We start from the raw sequence: 17701 nt of genomic DNA on the forward strand, positions 1-17701 counted from the left end.
GACTCAGCCAGTGCTTGTGGACCCCGCTCTGCTTCTCCCAGAACGTCTCGGACCTGGGCTGTCAGTTTGGGTTCATGTGCAATTCTCCCCTTTGACAAATAACCAATGGGGTTCTAAAGTTTGCAGTCTTTTTTCAGAGGGTTGATGGGCTCTCAGTTTACTCCCTTCTGCCACCCTTTAACCTTGAAAGCATGCAGTTTGACTAAAAATCTACTTAAAGATTTCATTTCTAAGACAAGATACTGGTTTAGGGTTCCACACCAGCTACCGTGTGTTCTGGGAGGCTGGGTGGGGGCGGGGAGGAAAGCTATGTATTGAGCTGCCACTGAGGACCATATTAGCATGGTGTCTGTATCACTGCATAGTGAAGACAACTTCCCATAATTCTATGCCCTAAAATACTGCCATCTTTAACATTCTGTACCAAGGAAGTGTTCAAAGCCATTCAGATGGAAATACTGGAAGTGACATTCTCTGACTTCCATTTCTAGCCATGCTCACAGTGGGATAAATTTTGTTTGGGGACCATATAAGTGGTTATGGGGCCTTGTTTGTCTTGCATATACCAGTGGTTGCAGTGATTGGCTTCCTGTCTGCTAGCCTATTGGGATCTGATTGCATTAATTAACAAAGCACTTTCATTTAGATCATTCTAGGTGAAGTGTTGGGAGGAAAGGGTTGTTTGAAATATGAGGTAAAAATATGAAGACACTGAGGACCAGAACCCCAGATGGTGTATACTGGTATTGTTCTGTTCATGTCAGTAGACCTATGCTGATGGATATCAGCCAAGGATCTAGTCCGTCTGTGTATCTTTATTTTCATATGTGTTTGCAAATGATTAAAGATCTGGCTTAAAACATTTTGTGATGCATCAGCAAAAGCATCCTTTAGGCCAGGGTGGGCAATTATTTTGGCCAGAGGGCCACTTAATGAGTTTTGGTGAGCTGTCGAGGGCCGCACATGCAAAATCTTTTAGAAGATATCATCTTAACAAATTATAGATTAAAAAAAGCATATACTACAAATCAAACATCTACTATAACATATTTTAATTTTATTTAAAACTATAAAAATAAGTCAGGACAAAAATTATGCAGCATAATAGCTCAAAATAGGCTTACTTTTGCATATTGTGTGTGTTGGGAGTATGTGCATGGTGGTATGTGTGGGGGGAATGTGGGGTGTGTGTGTGTGTGGGGGAAGGGTGTGTGTATGGTGGGGGTGCATGTGTGTATAGGGAGCTGCCTGTTTGCTAGGTCCTGGGAGTTGCCTGGGGGTGGGGGAAGGGATGGGGAACAGGGATTATATGCAGCAGAGTTTGCCCAGGCAGTGTGGTCCATTGCTGCCCCTGTGGCACTCCACATAGGGCTGAGCCCTGCCTGGTTCAGCCAGCACCACACTCCCACCTGTGCCCTCCAGCCCCAGCTCTGACCAGCAAGCACAGCTGCCCAGCGAGACTGTTCCTGGTGTGGCTGCAGTCACTTGGGTCCTGCTCTTCTCCCCCACCTCCAACAGCTCCTCCTCCTCCTTCTTCTGCTTGTGCTGTGCTGCTTTGGGTGGGAGGGGGAGTGCTGCAGCCAGGTAGCCATATGCAGGTGGTGGAAAGGGCAGAAGGTGGCTGGGAGCTTGTGTATTGGGGCAGGAGCTATCTAGCTGCAGTTTGCACCCCTACTCAGAGCAGCACAGCAGGGCCAGGAGGAGGAGAAGGAGCTGCTGGAGGCAGGGAGAGCTGCACAGGGAGGAGCCCCGCCTGGAAACCCATGAGAAGTACCACGGAGGCAGCCACAGCCTGGATGCAATCAACTGGCGGGAGCCCTCCATGGGCCAGATCTAATCAGATAGTAAGCTAGATCCAGCCTGTGGGCTGTATTTTGCCCACCCTTGCTCTAGGCATTTTGTGTTGGAAGTGAGCTGCCAAAGCTGGGTACATGGTAGTGAAGAGAGAAAGGTCATTTTCATTTAATCAGATATGCCATCACAAGAAGGGTGCTTCACCAATGGTCCCATGACATTTAAACACAATAGTGTGCAAAAGTGGATGCATATCTGTACCAAACTAGAGCAGACCAGTGGGGATGCTTTTCCCCTTGCTTAACTGTGCAAACCTCTCTTATGCACATGCTAAATTTCACTGCCTGTTGCCTACCCCTTGCTCCCTCCCCTTTCATGATCAATGCATCCTCTCTGTCTCTCTCCCCCTTTTTCCCCTATTGTTTTCCATGTCACTAAATGTCACTCACTCCATAAAGCCGTCTGGCTCAGAGCTTAAATATTGCAGGGCAACTAAAATCCACCTATCAGAGCCAATCCAGTCATATCTGCTCAGTCGTGCGACAAGGTTGGGACTTTTAGGGTAGGGAAGAAGAGAGACAAAAGTTCACTCTTCACTGCAGAGTGCCAAGAGAGAAGGGGGATACATTTCTTCGGTGGAGCCTTTCACTGTGGCAAGTTGTTTGCTCAATGGCTTTTCATCTATATATGCTTTTTTTTTTACTTTAATCTTTATCAGATCATGACATTTGGAATGTAAGGGTGAGATTTTCAAAGGGAACTAAGTGAGGGAGGAGCATCATGGATTTTCAGACAGATTTGTGCACCTCCTTCCCTGAGACACTTCTGAAAATCCCATCCTAGGATTATTGACTTTAAAAGCTAACAGTCCAAATTTAATACACTGGAGCAGGGGTAGGCAACCACTGGCATGGGTGCCAGAGTGTGGCATGCAAAAGCATTTTGCTTGGTCTGCGCACCTCAGGACAGACGGTGAGGAAGGGGCTGGGGCTGTGCTGCCGTAAGGATTGGGCTCCGTGCAGCTCCCCCACTGTCTGCCCCTGACATGCCAACATCTTACAGATTGAGGCTGTGGATGTTTTCAGCCCTCTGTCCAAAAACATTGCCGACCCCTGCACTGGAGCCTATTGGGTGTTGAGGACTTGGTGAGTCATTGGTAGAGTACTACAAGTTAGATTTGGTGCTATTGTTCACCTCCTGCCAATGCAGGATTGTTCCTTGCAATATATTTTTCTCATCCTTTGCACAGTCAAATTTTTATGGATGACTGGAGGTCTGTGCTCAGAAGAGCAAATAATATATCATAAGAACCAGTTCTTTTCCAAAGCCACTTTAAGTAGGAGATGGTCAAAGCAGACTTTTCTCTGACTAGTTCAGAGAAGTTCCTGAGTAGGTTTATCCATGTTACAGGTTGCAAGTAAGATTATAGAAGAAATTAGACAGAAACTGTTTTTCTTTCTCTGTTACACTGAGCTGCTTATAAAATAAGAAGATATATCACGTGTAAAGGTGCCACTTGTCCCAGCTGAAGCTGATGTGGTTAAAGGGCATTACTATTAGATAATTACACAGAATTGCAGGGATTATGTTCACTACACTATGTGTATAAAGTAGTTATTTTTATTGTGTTGCCTGTGATGGGTAACTATTTGGTTTGCTAATCAGTAAATATATGCGAATTTCTCAAAAATGAGTATTTAAATAAGTTTAGCCAAACTTCCATTTCATTTGTTAACGTTTGAGCCCTTGCACACTTCTCTATATAACTATAATGGCTAGAAAAGTAGCACTTTGCTATGATGTTTTTATTGTCTGTGACCTGACCCTGCAGTTTACCTATCTGCCACATGGGACGTGAGGGTGTGTGTGTTAACTGGAGAGCTATATCACATTGCCAGTTTTTAGCATAAAGATATAGACTAATATGTCCATGTATTACAAAGACCAGAGTAGCGACTCCAAACTGTTAGGGCAAAGTACTTCATTTAAAATTCGTGAAATTCCTGGAGTAAGCTATCTATATTCCTGCCTCCCCCCCAGTCTGTTCACTAGTGTGGAGATGGTATCCATGTGATAAATGTGATCAATAAACTTCTGAGGCATCTTCTACTGCCTAACTCACAATCTTCAATTAATCAAGCTCCCTGGGATTTTTTTGTAAGAAGCCTAAGCTGAGCTGGATTCATATGTGAATATGTCACAGCTTTAAAATTCATGCCTGCAGGGCGAGAAATGGAAGCACTGAAAAAGGGATATTCTGGCTTCCCAGCAAGTGTACACAGCACTGACTGGAGGAACCCGAGTCAAGCTGTGACTTTTTTTTACATAGAAATATACTGCCTTGACTAACTTTTATGGCTCTGAACTTAAACCAGGGTGACTGAAGCTTTTAGAAGGATGCAAAAAATTGTCCCAGTACTATTTTAAAAAGCAATCTCATAGATGTCTAAATATATTTGATGTTACTGGTGTAGTCTGTACAGAATTCAAGATGCATATAACTTAAAATGATAGGGACACTAATGTGAGAGGACCTGTTTGATTCCCTTGTACTCTTACCATTAGCAAACAGTGAAGTCTTCCCAAATCCCAAGCTGATCAAGCCTTCATATCTCACTACTATCATGTATTTATATACAGAATTAAATGGTATTCATGTACATACAATTGATCATGCAAAGACCAACAGAAATGCGTTCTCAGCTAGGGTCAAATATACATTCTAGCTGAGAAGTTATTGAGCATTTAAAGCTGAGGAAGAAAAAGTATAGTGAGGAGATTTCCCTGGCTTCTCAGTCCACCCCCATCTAATGAATGGCAAAAAAATATTTTCTTGAAACAGGCTATACTGGGGAAATATATGTAATTTAAAGGTATCATCAGCACATTAGATCTCAGGAGGTAAATTCCTCAATTGATTTTGATTTAATAAAATTTATGGTCATTCTCTTTACTTTCTCTTCCCTTAGACAGGAGGAGATGGGTGACTGGAGCTTCTTGGGGAACATTTTAGAACAGGTGAATGAGCAATCCACCGTCATTGGGAGGGTTTGGCTCACAGTGCTCTTCATCTTTCGAATCCTGATCCTGGGAACAGCTGCCGAATTAGTCTGGGGAGATGAACAGTCAGACTTTGTGTGCAACACCCAACAGCCCGGTTGTGAGAATGTCTGTTATGATGAAGCCTTCCCCATTTCCCACATCCGTCTCTGGGTCCTTCAGATCATCTTTGTCTCCACACCTTCGCTCGTGTACTTTGGGCACGCTGTGCATCACGCACGAATGAAGGAGAAGAAGAAAGAGAAGGAGGAAGCTGAGAGACGTCGGCTAGGTGAGATGGAGAATGAAGGGCTAAACTTAGCTCCAATCCAAATGAGGGGGGACAAGAAGTTCCCACTGGAAGGAACATTATTGAGAACCTATGTCTGCCACATCATTTTCAAAACCCTCTTCGAAGTTGGGTTCATTGTAGGCCAGTACTACCTGTATGGGTTCCGAATTCTGCCCCTCTACCGCTGTGGCCGGTGGCCCTGTCCCAACCTTGTCGACTGCTTTGTATCCAGACCCACTGAGAAGACAGTCTTCATTATGTTTATGCTGGCGGTGGCCTCATTATCGCTCTTCCTCAACCTCGTGGAGATCAGTCATTTGCTCATGAAAAGGGTGCGGCTGGCTTTCTGGAAGCCTGAGGAGCCACCACTGGGGGAGATCTCAGACAAACCCCTACATTCCCTTGCAGTGACTTCCATTCAGAAGGTCAAGGGCTACAAGTTGCTGGAGGAGGAAAAGCCAGTGTCTCACTATTTCCCCCTAACCGAAGTGGGGGTTGAAGCTAGCCACCTTCCATCCTCCTTCAATGACTTTGATGAGAAGATTGGTATGGGGCCTCTAGAAGAACTATCCAGGGCTTTTGATGAGCGGTTACCATCCTATGCCCAAACAAAAGAGCAGGAAGACAGCAGGGAAGCAGGAGGTGAGCAAGAAGAGGAACAAGAGATGCTGAAAAGAGATGGGCAGGGAGAGGTGAAAGGGTTGGAAGAGCGGGAGCCATCAGCACCTGCTGAACTGACAGCTGATATGAGACCCCTCAGCAGGCTTAGTAAAGCCAGCAGCCGGGCCAGGTCAGATGATTTGACTGTATGAGGGTGTGGGCTGTGCGAAACAACTGCCAAAAAACAAGAAAAAAAAGAAAAAAAAAACCCTCCCCAAAACAAAACAAAAAAGAAAGAAATCCCCAAGTCCTTGAATGTTTTTAAGCAAAGTCCTAAAATGGTCACTTGAAAATTATTTCCTATTGAGAGTCTCAATTGGAAAGGTGCTGTCATGGTAACTGTGTCCTACTTGTCATGTAAGTCCCAGCTTGCTACCTACAGTAGCTTTACTATGCATGGCACTGAAGCGTTTTAAAACCCCAAATAACAGGAAAAGCAGAATGTCTCCATTGTCAGCGTACTTGCTGAGAGTTGTGTCCCACATTTCACGAGGATGTGGGGCGTGTGTCTCTTTAGCTAAATACTGTAGTAGCTCAATCCACAGCTCTCTTTTTGTGCTCCTTATTTTGTTTAAGCTAGTGGCCTACTGACCTTGGCCTTCCCTTCACTGCTGGCATGTGATTGTACCTGTTTAATTCTCAGAAATGGATCCTGGGTTCAGTATCATGAAACTAAGATCAGAATATTGTCCCACAAAAGGGAAGAGAGGTCAAAAATGCTCCTCATTTCTTTGTGAGCGCAAGTTTGGGCTACTTAAAAAGATCTTTCTAGCAGCACCTACAAGCATTTGTGTTCTTTTGGTGGCTAGAAAGGTTAAAGCTAGCTCCCTATTAGACTTTAATAGAGGCCTACAAATGGGTTATTTGTTCCCAGCAGAGTTGTTTGGCCACAAGTCTGTATCAAATAGGAGAAAAGAATAAATTAAAGTGGTATTTGTTGTTTAGTGTTGTGACCCGAGGTCTCGAAATTGATGCAGAAAAGGAGTTCTGTGAAGGCCTTTGAAAGTAAATGAACAACCACAGCTTAAAGAGCATGACATAAAAGGTAAGACACCCGGTCCTGCATTTGTGGCTTGATCCTGAAAGGTGCTTAGTTCCTGCAACTCCCAGAGGGTTATGGGCACTCAGCAAATCTCAGAGACAGACTCCTGGATGCATTGATAGGCATTTAGGAGCCTAAAATGTGGGTTTGGGTGGCCAAGTGATTCTTTAACCACCCAAAAGTAAAATTGATGGTCCTGATTTTGGTGGCAAGCTTTGAAAATCAGACCTCTTGTTTAATTATGTAACAACAGTCTTTAGACATGCTGCTGTGTTGGTTGTCTGACATGACACTTGCTTTGCAGGAGGTTTCCAACAATCTGTTTAGCTGCAGAGTGCAGCTGCCACTAATGAAGAAAACAAGGCCTTTCAAAGAATCACTGGTTGTGGACAGACTAAACAGCAATACCAGTTTGAAATTGTACCAATTCATCACAGGTCACATTCAACTGATGTAACTGTTTCATATGCCCACTCCTATACAGGTATAAATGGAGCTAAACCAACGTAACATTAAACCTGTTCATATTGGTATAGGAGTGGAAAGGCAAAACAGTTGCATTGGTTCAGCTAATTTACACTTCTGAGCAGTATGTTCCCCACTCTTTCAAAATGGAATATCAGTTCACTGCCAGGATTAGAAAAAATATCTGTGCCAACAGGTCCAAAGAAATGCCACAGACCTCCAATGGAGTCTGTTTCTGACCCTTGGAAAAAAGGGAAAGCAAGCAACTGCTTTCTCAGTCAACACTTGCTAATGCTTAGAATGTCTGTGGATTTCTAATTTGGGGGCCACTATGGTGTCTCTCGGATGGGACAGAACTGTGACGTGTTCACAGGTTTGAAGTTAACCACTCTTTCCCCAAAAGACTGAGCCCGATGCCAAAAAAAGTGCAGGTATGCACTTTCATCCTTTCTGCTTTTCAGACCTCAGTCCCTAACAGCTCAGCAAATTCTTTCTGTTCTGCAGTAGGCAATTTGCATTGTTTCACGTGTGGGATATAATCCAGCTCAAAAAAATTCTTTAGTATGAGACACAGAATTCGGCTTGCCGCTGGCCAAAAAAGGCCCTATGGAATCTTTCATAGGATCAGGGCTGTAAAAACCTGACTCAAAAGCCATTGAAGTCAGTGAGAGCCCTTTATATTCACTCCAGCGGGCTTTAGATCGAGCTCTCAGGCCTGATGTCCTAGCTAAATTCCAATGCAGTGAACTGTATTCTGTTCTCCTGCACTAAATCCCCCCAGTAGTTTTAGTTGGATACTATCGTTTTTGTTTCTCATGGTCCCAAACTCTTTTGTAGAATTCCTGTGCCATGTCCTCTGGTTCCTGCATTCAACCTCAGATGTGGCTGTACTTTATTAATGGTTGATGTGGTTACTATAGGTCTCTAGAAAGTGTGTATGTTGTGTCAGAATTCTTCAATGCTTTAACAGTGCCATGTATTTTTAAATATTAATTATTTTGCTCCTCTCAGGATTGTTTCCCAAAATTTCAGCCTGAGCTTCCAACCTTTGTTCTCCTGACAGAGATCATCAGAGGCAGGGAGAGATTTTCATCTGAGGAAAGATCATCAAGGTTGAGAGAGCTTAATTTAGAGGGGGAATATGATGGAGCAGTGTAAAGGTTGATATGATGAAAATCATTTGGATGCTCCCATTCACCTGATTTCATGATTCATGAACAAAAGAGCATTCAATGAAAATAAAAAGCAACAGACAGGAAACTGAGCAGAGCACACACTTTTTTTCTGGCTGAGAGGAGCATTGCCATGTGACTCCACTAGGGCCAAGACCTTGCTAGAATTCAGAATGGGATTGGACTTTAATATGAATAGTATGAACATACACAGTTCCATCCGAAAGGCCCTGATGCTTTTTTTTTAATTAAAGCAGGGACGTAAGACTTCCTGTTTCCTGACATAAGTGAACCCACTAACTGAGAGGGAATAAGAAACTCACTTTCTCTGTGGGTAGGAAAGTCAATAAGTATTTATTATGGGGTTTCTTTCACCTTTCCCCAAGGCATCTGGCACTGCCAGATATCAGAATAGTGGATTGATTGGGTGCCTGACCTAATGAGGTCTAATTTTATACTTCCAATGGCTTTATACTGGAAAGGATATAAATAACTGTCCACCTTTTTATTGATCGGAGATGTTTTAGGGCTGATTTCTGGTCTTTGCTGTACATACAGCACAACTATCAAAATCATTGGGGGTTTTACATCAACATACCAGGCTGTTTATACACGTGCTTGGGGGTGGGCAGGGGGTGTTTTAATTAGAGCAGTTTCCAGACAGCCACTTTAATTAAAACAGCTCACCATCATGTGTATTAAGCCCCTGCACACTTCAAAATGGCTGCAGGATGCTTTATCTAAATGTCATTTGATGACGTTTAGCTAAAGCACCCTCATAGCCATTTTGAAATGTGTGTGGGCTTAATATATGTGACCATGAGGCGATGCTGGAGCTTTCTAATTACAATGTGGAGGAGACTGAGTTAATTGAGTCTGCTCTGATGCTATGTAATTAGAACAGGAGCGAGTACGTCTATAGGCATCCCAGAGTCCAGAATCTGGCTGGCAACTCAATCCAGCTTCTGGATCCAAGGTGTGGAATATGTCACTTTTGCTGTAATGCGTGGACAAAATCCACTGTTAAGTGTATTTGTGGCATATTGTGAGCCCATGGCATGGCTGCTATGACATGGTGCTCATGGTACCCCACTACGTTTTCTCCATATGAGTTTCCATAGTGCAATGATAAACCACACTGTTCTTCCTGTGGCATCCAGCCAACTGCTTGTGTGGTTTCTCAAACCAACTTCAGACTGCCCTATTGCATTTCTTAAAGATTGTAATTTCCAGGTATATGGTGTATTAGAGACAGTGTTCCTAGCAGTCCGAACAAGTGGCTGGGAGTCAGGTCTCTTGATTTCTACCCTCACCTCTGCCATTAATTCACCGAGTGACAGTGGACAAGTTACTTTTCAAGCGTGTAAAAATTAAGTTAAGGGGGAAGGGATTAGGAATCTCCTCTGCTTCTCCTTACAAAGGAATTACTGACTAATTGTATGTTTTTTTGCAAGAAGTATAGGTTGCAAATGTCAAGTTCACTAAAGTAGCGGGTATAGAAGAGGGAGGCAGTGTCTTGACTTATAATAGCACAAAGGAGTTGGTATTCTCCAGTGTCTGGTGCACTGGACCATGGATAAAAGTCCTAGCTATATTTCCAACTCTTCTACTGACTTGCGGTGAGAAATCACTAAATCTCCGTGTCTCTGTTTTTCCATCTGTAAAACGGGCATAGGAATTTCTACCTACCTCACAGGGTTGTTGTGAGGCTTCACTAATTCTGTTGTAAAGTGTGTAGGGATCATATGATGAAAGCACTATCCAAATGCACAGTATCATTGCTATTCAATGAGAAAACTTTTGGGTTGGTTAGAATAGGATGCTGTGGCCAGAAGTGAAATAGATTCAGAACAGAACACCACATTGTACTGTGGGTGTCAGTGATGTAGTGTGCCTGTGGGTTTCAGAACCCCAGTTAACTTGGGCAAGCCAAATCTTCAGCTACTACAAACTGGTGTAGTTCTAACAACTTCAGTGGAGCAGCTGAGGCTCAGACCCAATGATATCAATCTCTGGTGCTACTAAATCCCAGTTTGAATCAGATCCAAGCAAGCATCCAGCAGGTTGCAGTCCTAAAGGAAAACTGCATTATAATTTATGGAAGATGGAAAAAACCCTGCCATCCACATATGCATCTGCAACAAGTATTCTGTTTGTATGAATATTTCCAGTAAGTGAGACTTAATACATTCTCTTAAGCTTGAGATGAGCAGATTAGTTCTTCAGTGTCAGAGGGGAGATTGGTTGGGAAGGGTCTGTAGTTCAAGTCTATGGAAGCATGAAATCTGCTTCCTGAGGGAGGAGAGCCTGGTCTTTCCCCATACTCATTAATTTCCTGACTATGCAGTTTCATGTTAAAAAAGCTGCCATGCTACACAATGCTGAAAACATGTCAGTTTGCTGTTTGTGTATAAAGCAGCTTTTCAGGCTCACAACAGAGAGTAATCCCAGCCTGAGCTCAGTTTTGTTTTATAAAGGCAGGGACATCCAGGAGAAACAGATTAAACTCTTCTTCTGAAACCAGGGTGCTGGGTGTAGTAAAACAATGTGTAGTCGCAAAATTCCTGATCTGGGGGGAGGAAGATGAATGGTGCATATCAGGGGAGCCATCCAGGTACTGGAACTAGTTTTTACCAAAATGAATGGAACTACCTTTTCTTAGTCCCTGTGTAACACTATGAGCTTCTAACATGGCTCTGGTTAGGTTGTATGTTTGCACAATATGTGGTTAATACTCTTTTTTGTGATGATGGCAGCTAATAAGAGTTTTGTTATTGCCAGAGACCTGCCCTAGCATATAAATCTCTTCCTGTAACTGGTTTGGCATGCTCCTATTTTGGCAGTACAGGCAAAACTTGTCATTGTGTGTTGTTGTGTCAACAATTTGGACTAGTCCTCTTTCCTCTCAGCTCTCTGTGCGGTAGGACATACCAGAATGCATTGTCTGATGTGTTCCAGGTATAGTCAGCATTGCTGAAGCTTCTCAAGTTTTTCCCAGAATGCATTGGTACAAACCCAGTTAGGCAGCATGGTAGACACTGGTGTGAGAATACATTGATCTATGCTTGTAACGTGAGAAAAAAGCTGCCACACAAACAGAACCATATTTAGTATAACTGCATCAAATGAGCTTCACTAGCTACAAAGATATGGTTATCTTTCAAGGCTGAGATACTCAAAATGACTGAAGGGATTAGACATACTGCTGCCATAAGCTTCACTGGGGACTTGGCATCTAAATTCATGTACAGATCTCAGCCCTAATGCAAATAAGGGTTTTAACATCTGCTTTATTAGAAATTTAGCCCCTTAGAATAAGGATAATGCTGGACCTCAGTTAAGTATAGCTGAGAAGAAAGAGGATTTCAGGGTTCTTTTAGAAAGCATGAGTGGGAGAATTGACTTTGACTTGTAACCATTTATATTTGTTAGGTCCAGAATTGCACAGGCAAAGGAAAACAGGTCATTTTCTGGTTAGCACAAAAGCAAAGGCTGTGTTGCTTTGGGAATTCATGGAATGGCTAACGGCAGGTTTGCAAATTTGTACTGTCAAAATGTATGGCATGAAGACTATTACTAGCCTATGGAAACACAGCATAGAAAAGATTTCTGAAGGCTGCTTTTCTACAGTGTCTCTCTGCAGCTCAAGGCAGTGCCAGACTGAAGGCGAATGGATAGTAAAATGAACAGCAGGTTACAAGAAGGAATACAAATGCATCAGATTGTAGGTAGCTACCCAGCAGATACCAGGTCACAGGCAAACACTGTGGGTCATATACATTTGTTCATCAGTTAGGTGTCAGGATCCAGAGCAGCTCACCTGGTGAGTGTCAAGATGCCAGGGAGGACTGAGATTGTGTTGCAATTAAATTCACCAGATGAATGTCAGGTTGCAGGTGCAAAGTAGGAAAGGGCAAACCAGCATGAGCTTTCATATCACTTGTGGATCATACCTAACCCAATATTTTTGAGGTCTAACAGACTTCAGAAACTATTATTATTTTTTTTAAATCTACATTGTGGCAGCCTCCTTGATTTTTGCAATGATGAGAAACAGAACTAGTGAAAGCAGAGCAGTTCTCAAAGTGATTCAAGCCTAGCTGCTGAGAGGATGTACTACAACCATGATGCAAAGATAAGTTTGGACAAGGCTACATATTTTGGATGCTTATCTGATGCGAGTCCATAAATAACCACTGTTGATGAGAACGGAGCTGCATATCCTCACTAAGTCTGCACGAACTGCATTCAGAAGAGTTTGGACATCAGTGCAATCTGTGATTCTTCCTAGCTTTAAAGATTCTGATCCCAGGAAGAGCTGAATAAGAATATGACTGGCCAACTGCCAGCTAACCCTGGATATCATTACTATGTCCTGGAGAACCCTGCAGACATACCTGCGGTTTCCAAACACTCACCTCGCTGACACTGTATGATGATAGCATTCATTCACAAGGTCGTCCATTCTGCTGTTTTCCTGCTTTGTGTTGGTGGTCACCTACCGCCTTTCCCCAAATTGTGTAACAGTCTCCACACCAGGGAGCATCAGCAGGGACAGAAACAGGAGCCTTTTGTTTTAAACACCTGAGTCTTCAGTTCTTGAGCTTTCCGTTACTTTATTTGGTAACAGTAAGGGGCCCTTATTTTTGCAGTAGTCCAGCCAAAAGAGGGCATATGGAACATGCTAAACCAGTGAATTACCACTGCACCAGTTCTTTTTCTATGCAATCTTTAGTTATTTAGATTTTAAAACCAAGAATAATAGTCAAGGAAAACCAGTGCGAAGGTAAGACTATTGCCAACTCTAGGAAAGAAGTACCAACTATCACGGGTGATTTATAGCTGTGTAGTGTTTCCATAAAGAGCTATTCTTGCTTATTTATCATTGTTTCTTCCCTCAACATTTTCAGATGGCTTCTCTCTCATCCATCTAATAACACCTGTAGAGATGGAGCTGGTGGCCTTCTAGTGCTTGCTATGGCTATCCTATGAGTGTCTCATTTTGCAGCAACTGATGATTAATTTGGTTCTTTTTGGACTTCCACAAGATCTTTTCTGAAATGACCTTATGCGGTTACTCAGTAGTCTGAGATGCCAAGTGTCCAAGAAATGTTCAGGTTCCCAAAATGGGTTAATTCCTTGCTTGGAGAAGAATGAGTGGCGATATGTAGACTCAGAAGAGTCTGTCACCATCTTTTTTTTTATCTACAGTGTAGCCAATACATATACATTTGGCCACTTAGGTCTATATTTATGCACAGTGGTCCAAGCATCCAAAATTCTCAAAATTAACAGGGTATGTGGGTGATCAGCACCTCTGAGGACTAAGCCCACATCTGAAGACACCTAAATAGGGACATAATTGTCTAACTTTAAGGAATCTTATCTGAAAAATGTGGCTGTGCATTTAGGCTTTGATCACATACTCACTGACTCAGTAGTAAATCTCCCATTATCTTCAGCGGTGCACATGTCTTTGGGTTAGCTTTCCCTCAGTAAGCTTCCTACTCTTCTGTCAGGTCCTTTAAGTTATCTCCCATTATAAACTGATCAAAAAAACTCCCACAATCTTTATTTTTTTAACTGTAAAACATGGAACTCATAGGGAACATGCCAAAAAAACTCCACCATTTCTTTTCCTTTATGTTGCTCCCTTTTCATTCCTGCCATCCTTGTCTGCATAATGTCTGTGGAGGTGTGGACACATGACACATTTACTATGGAGTGATTCACCCCTGATTTTACTCTGCAGTAAATTTATTGAGTGCTAAGGAGTGGACAGACTACAAGCTTGCTGCCTCCTGTGGGTGCTATTGCAGTTCCTGACCACTAGCTGATGGAGCAAAAGCTATCCCTGACCACTAGCTGGATACTGAGCAAAAGCTATCCCTGGATGAACTTGACTAGGGAAGTGGATATACAACCGGGACACCAGTATAACTTACACTAATTTACCCAAGGAGCAAATTTACCCTGGAGCAGAATAATTTACACTGGTGTGCAAGGCTTTGTACCATATGTCCACTCTAATTTTATTCCAGAGTAGGGTCACATTACTCCAGACTAAGTGTGTCATGTGTTTGCATGCTGAGAGTGTAAGCCCCTCAGAGCTGAGAATTTGTCCTGTTACATAACTGTGAAATACCATGAATATCAGTGGCATGGTACAAGTAATAGAAATATGGAATAGGTCTCTCATATTCTTTTACCCTCTTTTAACCTTCACCACAGGACTGCTTCTGTGGGGGAAGGTATGAATCTGAGGCCTTTTGATATAAAGTGTTTTGTTCCCTGTGTGTATTTTTCATTGCTCAGGGATCAGCCATTTCCAATTAAGGAGAAACACTTCAAGGATTTTTTTTTTTAACCAGACACAAAAGTAGAATGTTTTAATGGTGAAATCTGCCTGGAGTTATTCTCCTATATTAAAACCATTATTAAAAATACTTTTACAAAAAAACCCAGCCCAAAACCAAACCAAACCAAAAAAACAAAACACAACTAAAACCTAACAATCCCCATGGCTTTAATTGGAATCAATTTTTAAGTAGAAGTAGATACAGGAAGGAGGAATTGGAGAAGTCAGACCTCAGTGTTATGACAGCAGACAGCAGTAGCTGCAGTTATGAGAAAGGCCCCAGATCCTTCTGTAGTACTCTATTCCTTGAATTCTTTTCTCTGTTAGAGGTGATGTTTTTCTTCTTCACAATGCTATCAGCAAGGTAACAAACATCAGAGCAAGAAGATTGGTGATGAAAGTGAAGCCCAAAAGATTGAAAGAGACTTTGGGACCAACCTGGTGACTCAACAGAACCAAATGGAGAATCATATTCTTGGTGAAATGAGTTGTAATTAATAAAGGTCCCTGATTTTCAAACAGTCAGTGCTTCAGTGCTTTACTGAATTAAAACTACCATGCTTTCTTCTTTTTTTAATACACATTTATGATGGCTGGGTCTAGCAAGGGTTGCAGATATTTTTTGAGAAATAAGTAAACATAAAATGCTATTAAATTCAAACAAGCACCTGACTGTAATGTTGAGGTATAGATCACAAGCTGACAAGATCCAGGAAATACCATGGTTGAACCCTGACTCTCCTTTTAGTTCATTCCCCACTATGCTATTATTGCAGGGTTTCAGGGGCCAAATTCACCTCTCCAATAGGCACTCTACACCTTTTAGACATGCCCAATCCATGCAATGAAGAGGGTCTTATGTGGCAAATTATTTCTTGCTGCTGCAGGGAATTTGGTCTGTTTATGTAGGATGATGTGTGGGCCACTCAGAGAATATTTCTGTAAGGGCCAGAAATTTAATTCTTCTGAAAAGGAGCAACCTGATTTGTTTGGGGGAAGAACCAACCCTGCCTCTGGACTGGTGTCTTGGTTACATTTTTAGATGCTAAAATTTTACTTTAGAAAATAGGGACATTTCTAGGGGTGATATCTGTCTCTGTTTCCAGTTGATCTCAGCCCCTGTGCAGCCCCAGCTGGGGTAAGCAGAAGTGGCTTTGGAGCTTCCCCCGCCCCCAGGACAGCAGGAGCGACAGGTAAGGGCGGGGGCAGGCAGGGAGCAATAGGGGAGAGGATATGCCTCTGAGCACCAAGGGGAAAAGAAGGGGGTTTTCATCTACTTAGGGACTTAAAAAAGTCCTGGGGAGGCTCCTGCCTCAACCCAAGGGGAGTGGTGCAGCTTTGTCACTGGGCCACCTCTGGATCCCCACCTGTCTTGGGAAGACTCTTCTTGGTGCTGCTGGAACACTAGGGAAGCTTTGGGACCAAATATTTCAAGATCAGGGTAAAAGTACTGCTCTAGGGACTCTCTGGGGACACAGCCATGAAGTTCTAGACTGTCCTAGAAAGTTTGGGATGGTGGATCTCTCTAGTGAGACTGCAAGCCCTGAAGACACCCACAATGCAATCAAAGAGCAGGAGCTGTGTAGACAGGGGGGACATTTTGGTGCCAGGACTCTTAACCTTGACACTAGCGCTTCTAGGGCTTTATAGAGCTTGGGTCATGCGTTGGCAGAGCTGTTGTCTCCACTCATGTTTCCAGTGCCCACGTTTCAGTCCCAGGTCCCATATTGCAGACTGCTGGTCTTCTCATTCCCTCACTGGCTACTGAAGCAAGTACCTGCCTGGAGAGATGACGCTAGGGGAGTGCTTGATGTGGGGTCAATCTGATACAGCACAACTAAGGAAGGAGAAATAATGTGGGGTCAGCACCATGTGCCCCACCAGCCTTGCACAGGCGGCCACTAGCCAGGACCCAGCACTGGCATGTTTAGATGAGAGATAGTTAGCCAAGTTAGTTTGAAGCCAGGGTAGAGATGCACCTTCCTAGGCCCCTTCCACACATTACACTTATGGCACGATTCACCAGTTAATCAGGTCTTAAATTGTGACCCGGGCATGCATTAAAGCAATCAATGATAAAACAAGGACTAAGCCACAAAGTTATTGCACAAAAATGCAATAAGGGGCACTTTGTGGCTTGTTCTTATCACACCATTAATGGCACACTGATTAACATCAGTGCACACTGCTGCTCCCTGGCAGGTGAGAGCCCCAGCTGCCCACAAAGCTCATAGCCACAGGGGTCCACCACGTGCTGTGACCAGGGCTGCCATCCTCCTGGATTGGCCGGGAGTCTACTGGAATCGGCATCCATCTCCCCGACTACTGAAAGCCATCTGCGAGATGTTAATAGGATATTTTAAGAAAATGAAATTAATGACATTGCATCACATACAGAAAAAAAAAGTCTCCCGGAATAGGGTCTGTCCGAGTGGGCAGCCTAGCTGTGACCTCTCCCCGGGCCCGAGCTTGCTCCTTGCTTGTGGTGGCTGAGCCCGGCGGCGTGACGGCCGCAATAAGGGGCAGTAGGATCCGATGGTGGATCCCACCTTCGCGCCTCCTGCCACCAACGTGTGGTGCGTCCTTTACCCGCAGGGTTAGAGGGGCCACGGCCTGCGGAGCACCTGAACCGGGGGTCCCAGCAGCCCTCTGCAGCTCCCGTGGCGGGGGCGGGTGCGCACTGAGGGGCCCGCTCCCTTCCCCCACCACAGGTTCCGCAGTCCCTTGAGAGCCCCCAGGCTCTAGCCCCTGCCTCGCCCGGCCCCCTCTCTCTGGCCCCGCCCCCGCCCCCGCGATCTAGTCCCACCCCCTGCCCCTGGCCTGCACCCAATCGCCACGCCCCCTGACCGCTGGCCACGCCCGCGCTCTCCCTGCAGCGC

General features: G+C 43.9%; 1 protein-coding gene across 1 annotated transcript; it reads left to right on the forward strand.

Annotated features, from left to right (window-relative positions):
• Nucleotides 1-4773: 4773 nt before the first annotated feature.
• Nucleotides 4774-6000, forward strand: GJA8 (gap junction protein alpha 8). The gene has a single exon (XM_090031618.1). It carries the CDS (start codon nucleotides 4774-4776, stop codon nucleotides 5935-5937), a length of 1164 nt encoding a protein of 387 aa, XP_089887744.1. The 3' UTR covers nucleotides 5938-6000.
• The last annotated feature ends 11701 nt before the right edge of the window (nucleotides 6001-17701 follow it).

Source organism: Crocodylus siamensis, chromosome 1 (assembly GCF_052110815.1).
Source record: "Crocodylus siamensis isolate JL-2025a chromosome 1, ASM5211081v1, whole genome shotgun sequence".
NCBI lineage: Eukaryota > Metazoa > Chordata > Crocodylia > Crocodylidae > Crocodylus > Crocodylus siamensis.

Coding starts and splice junctions, on each gene's coding strand:
- GJA8 (XM_090031618.1), top strand. CDS start 4,774: ATGGGTGACTGGAGCTTCTTGGGGAACATTTTAGAACAGGTGAATGAG.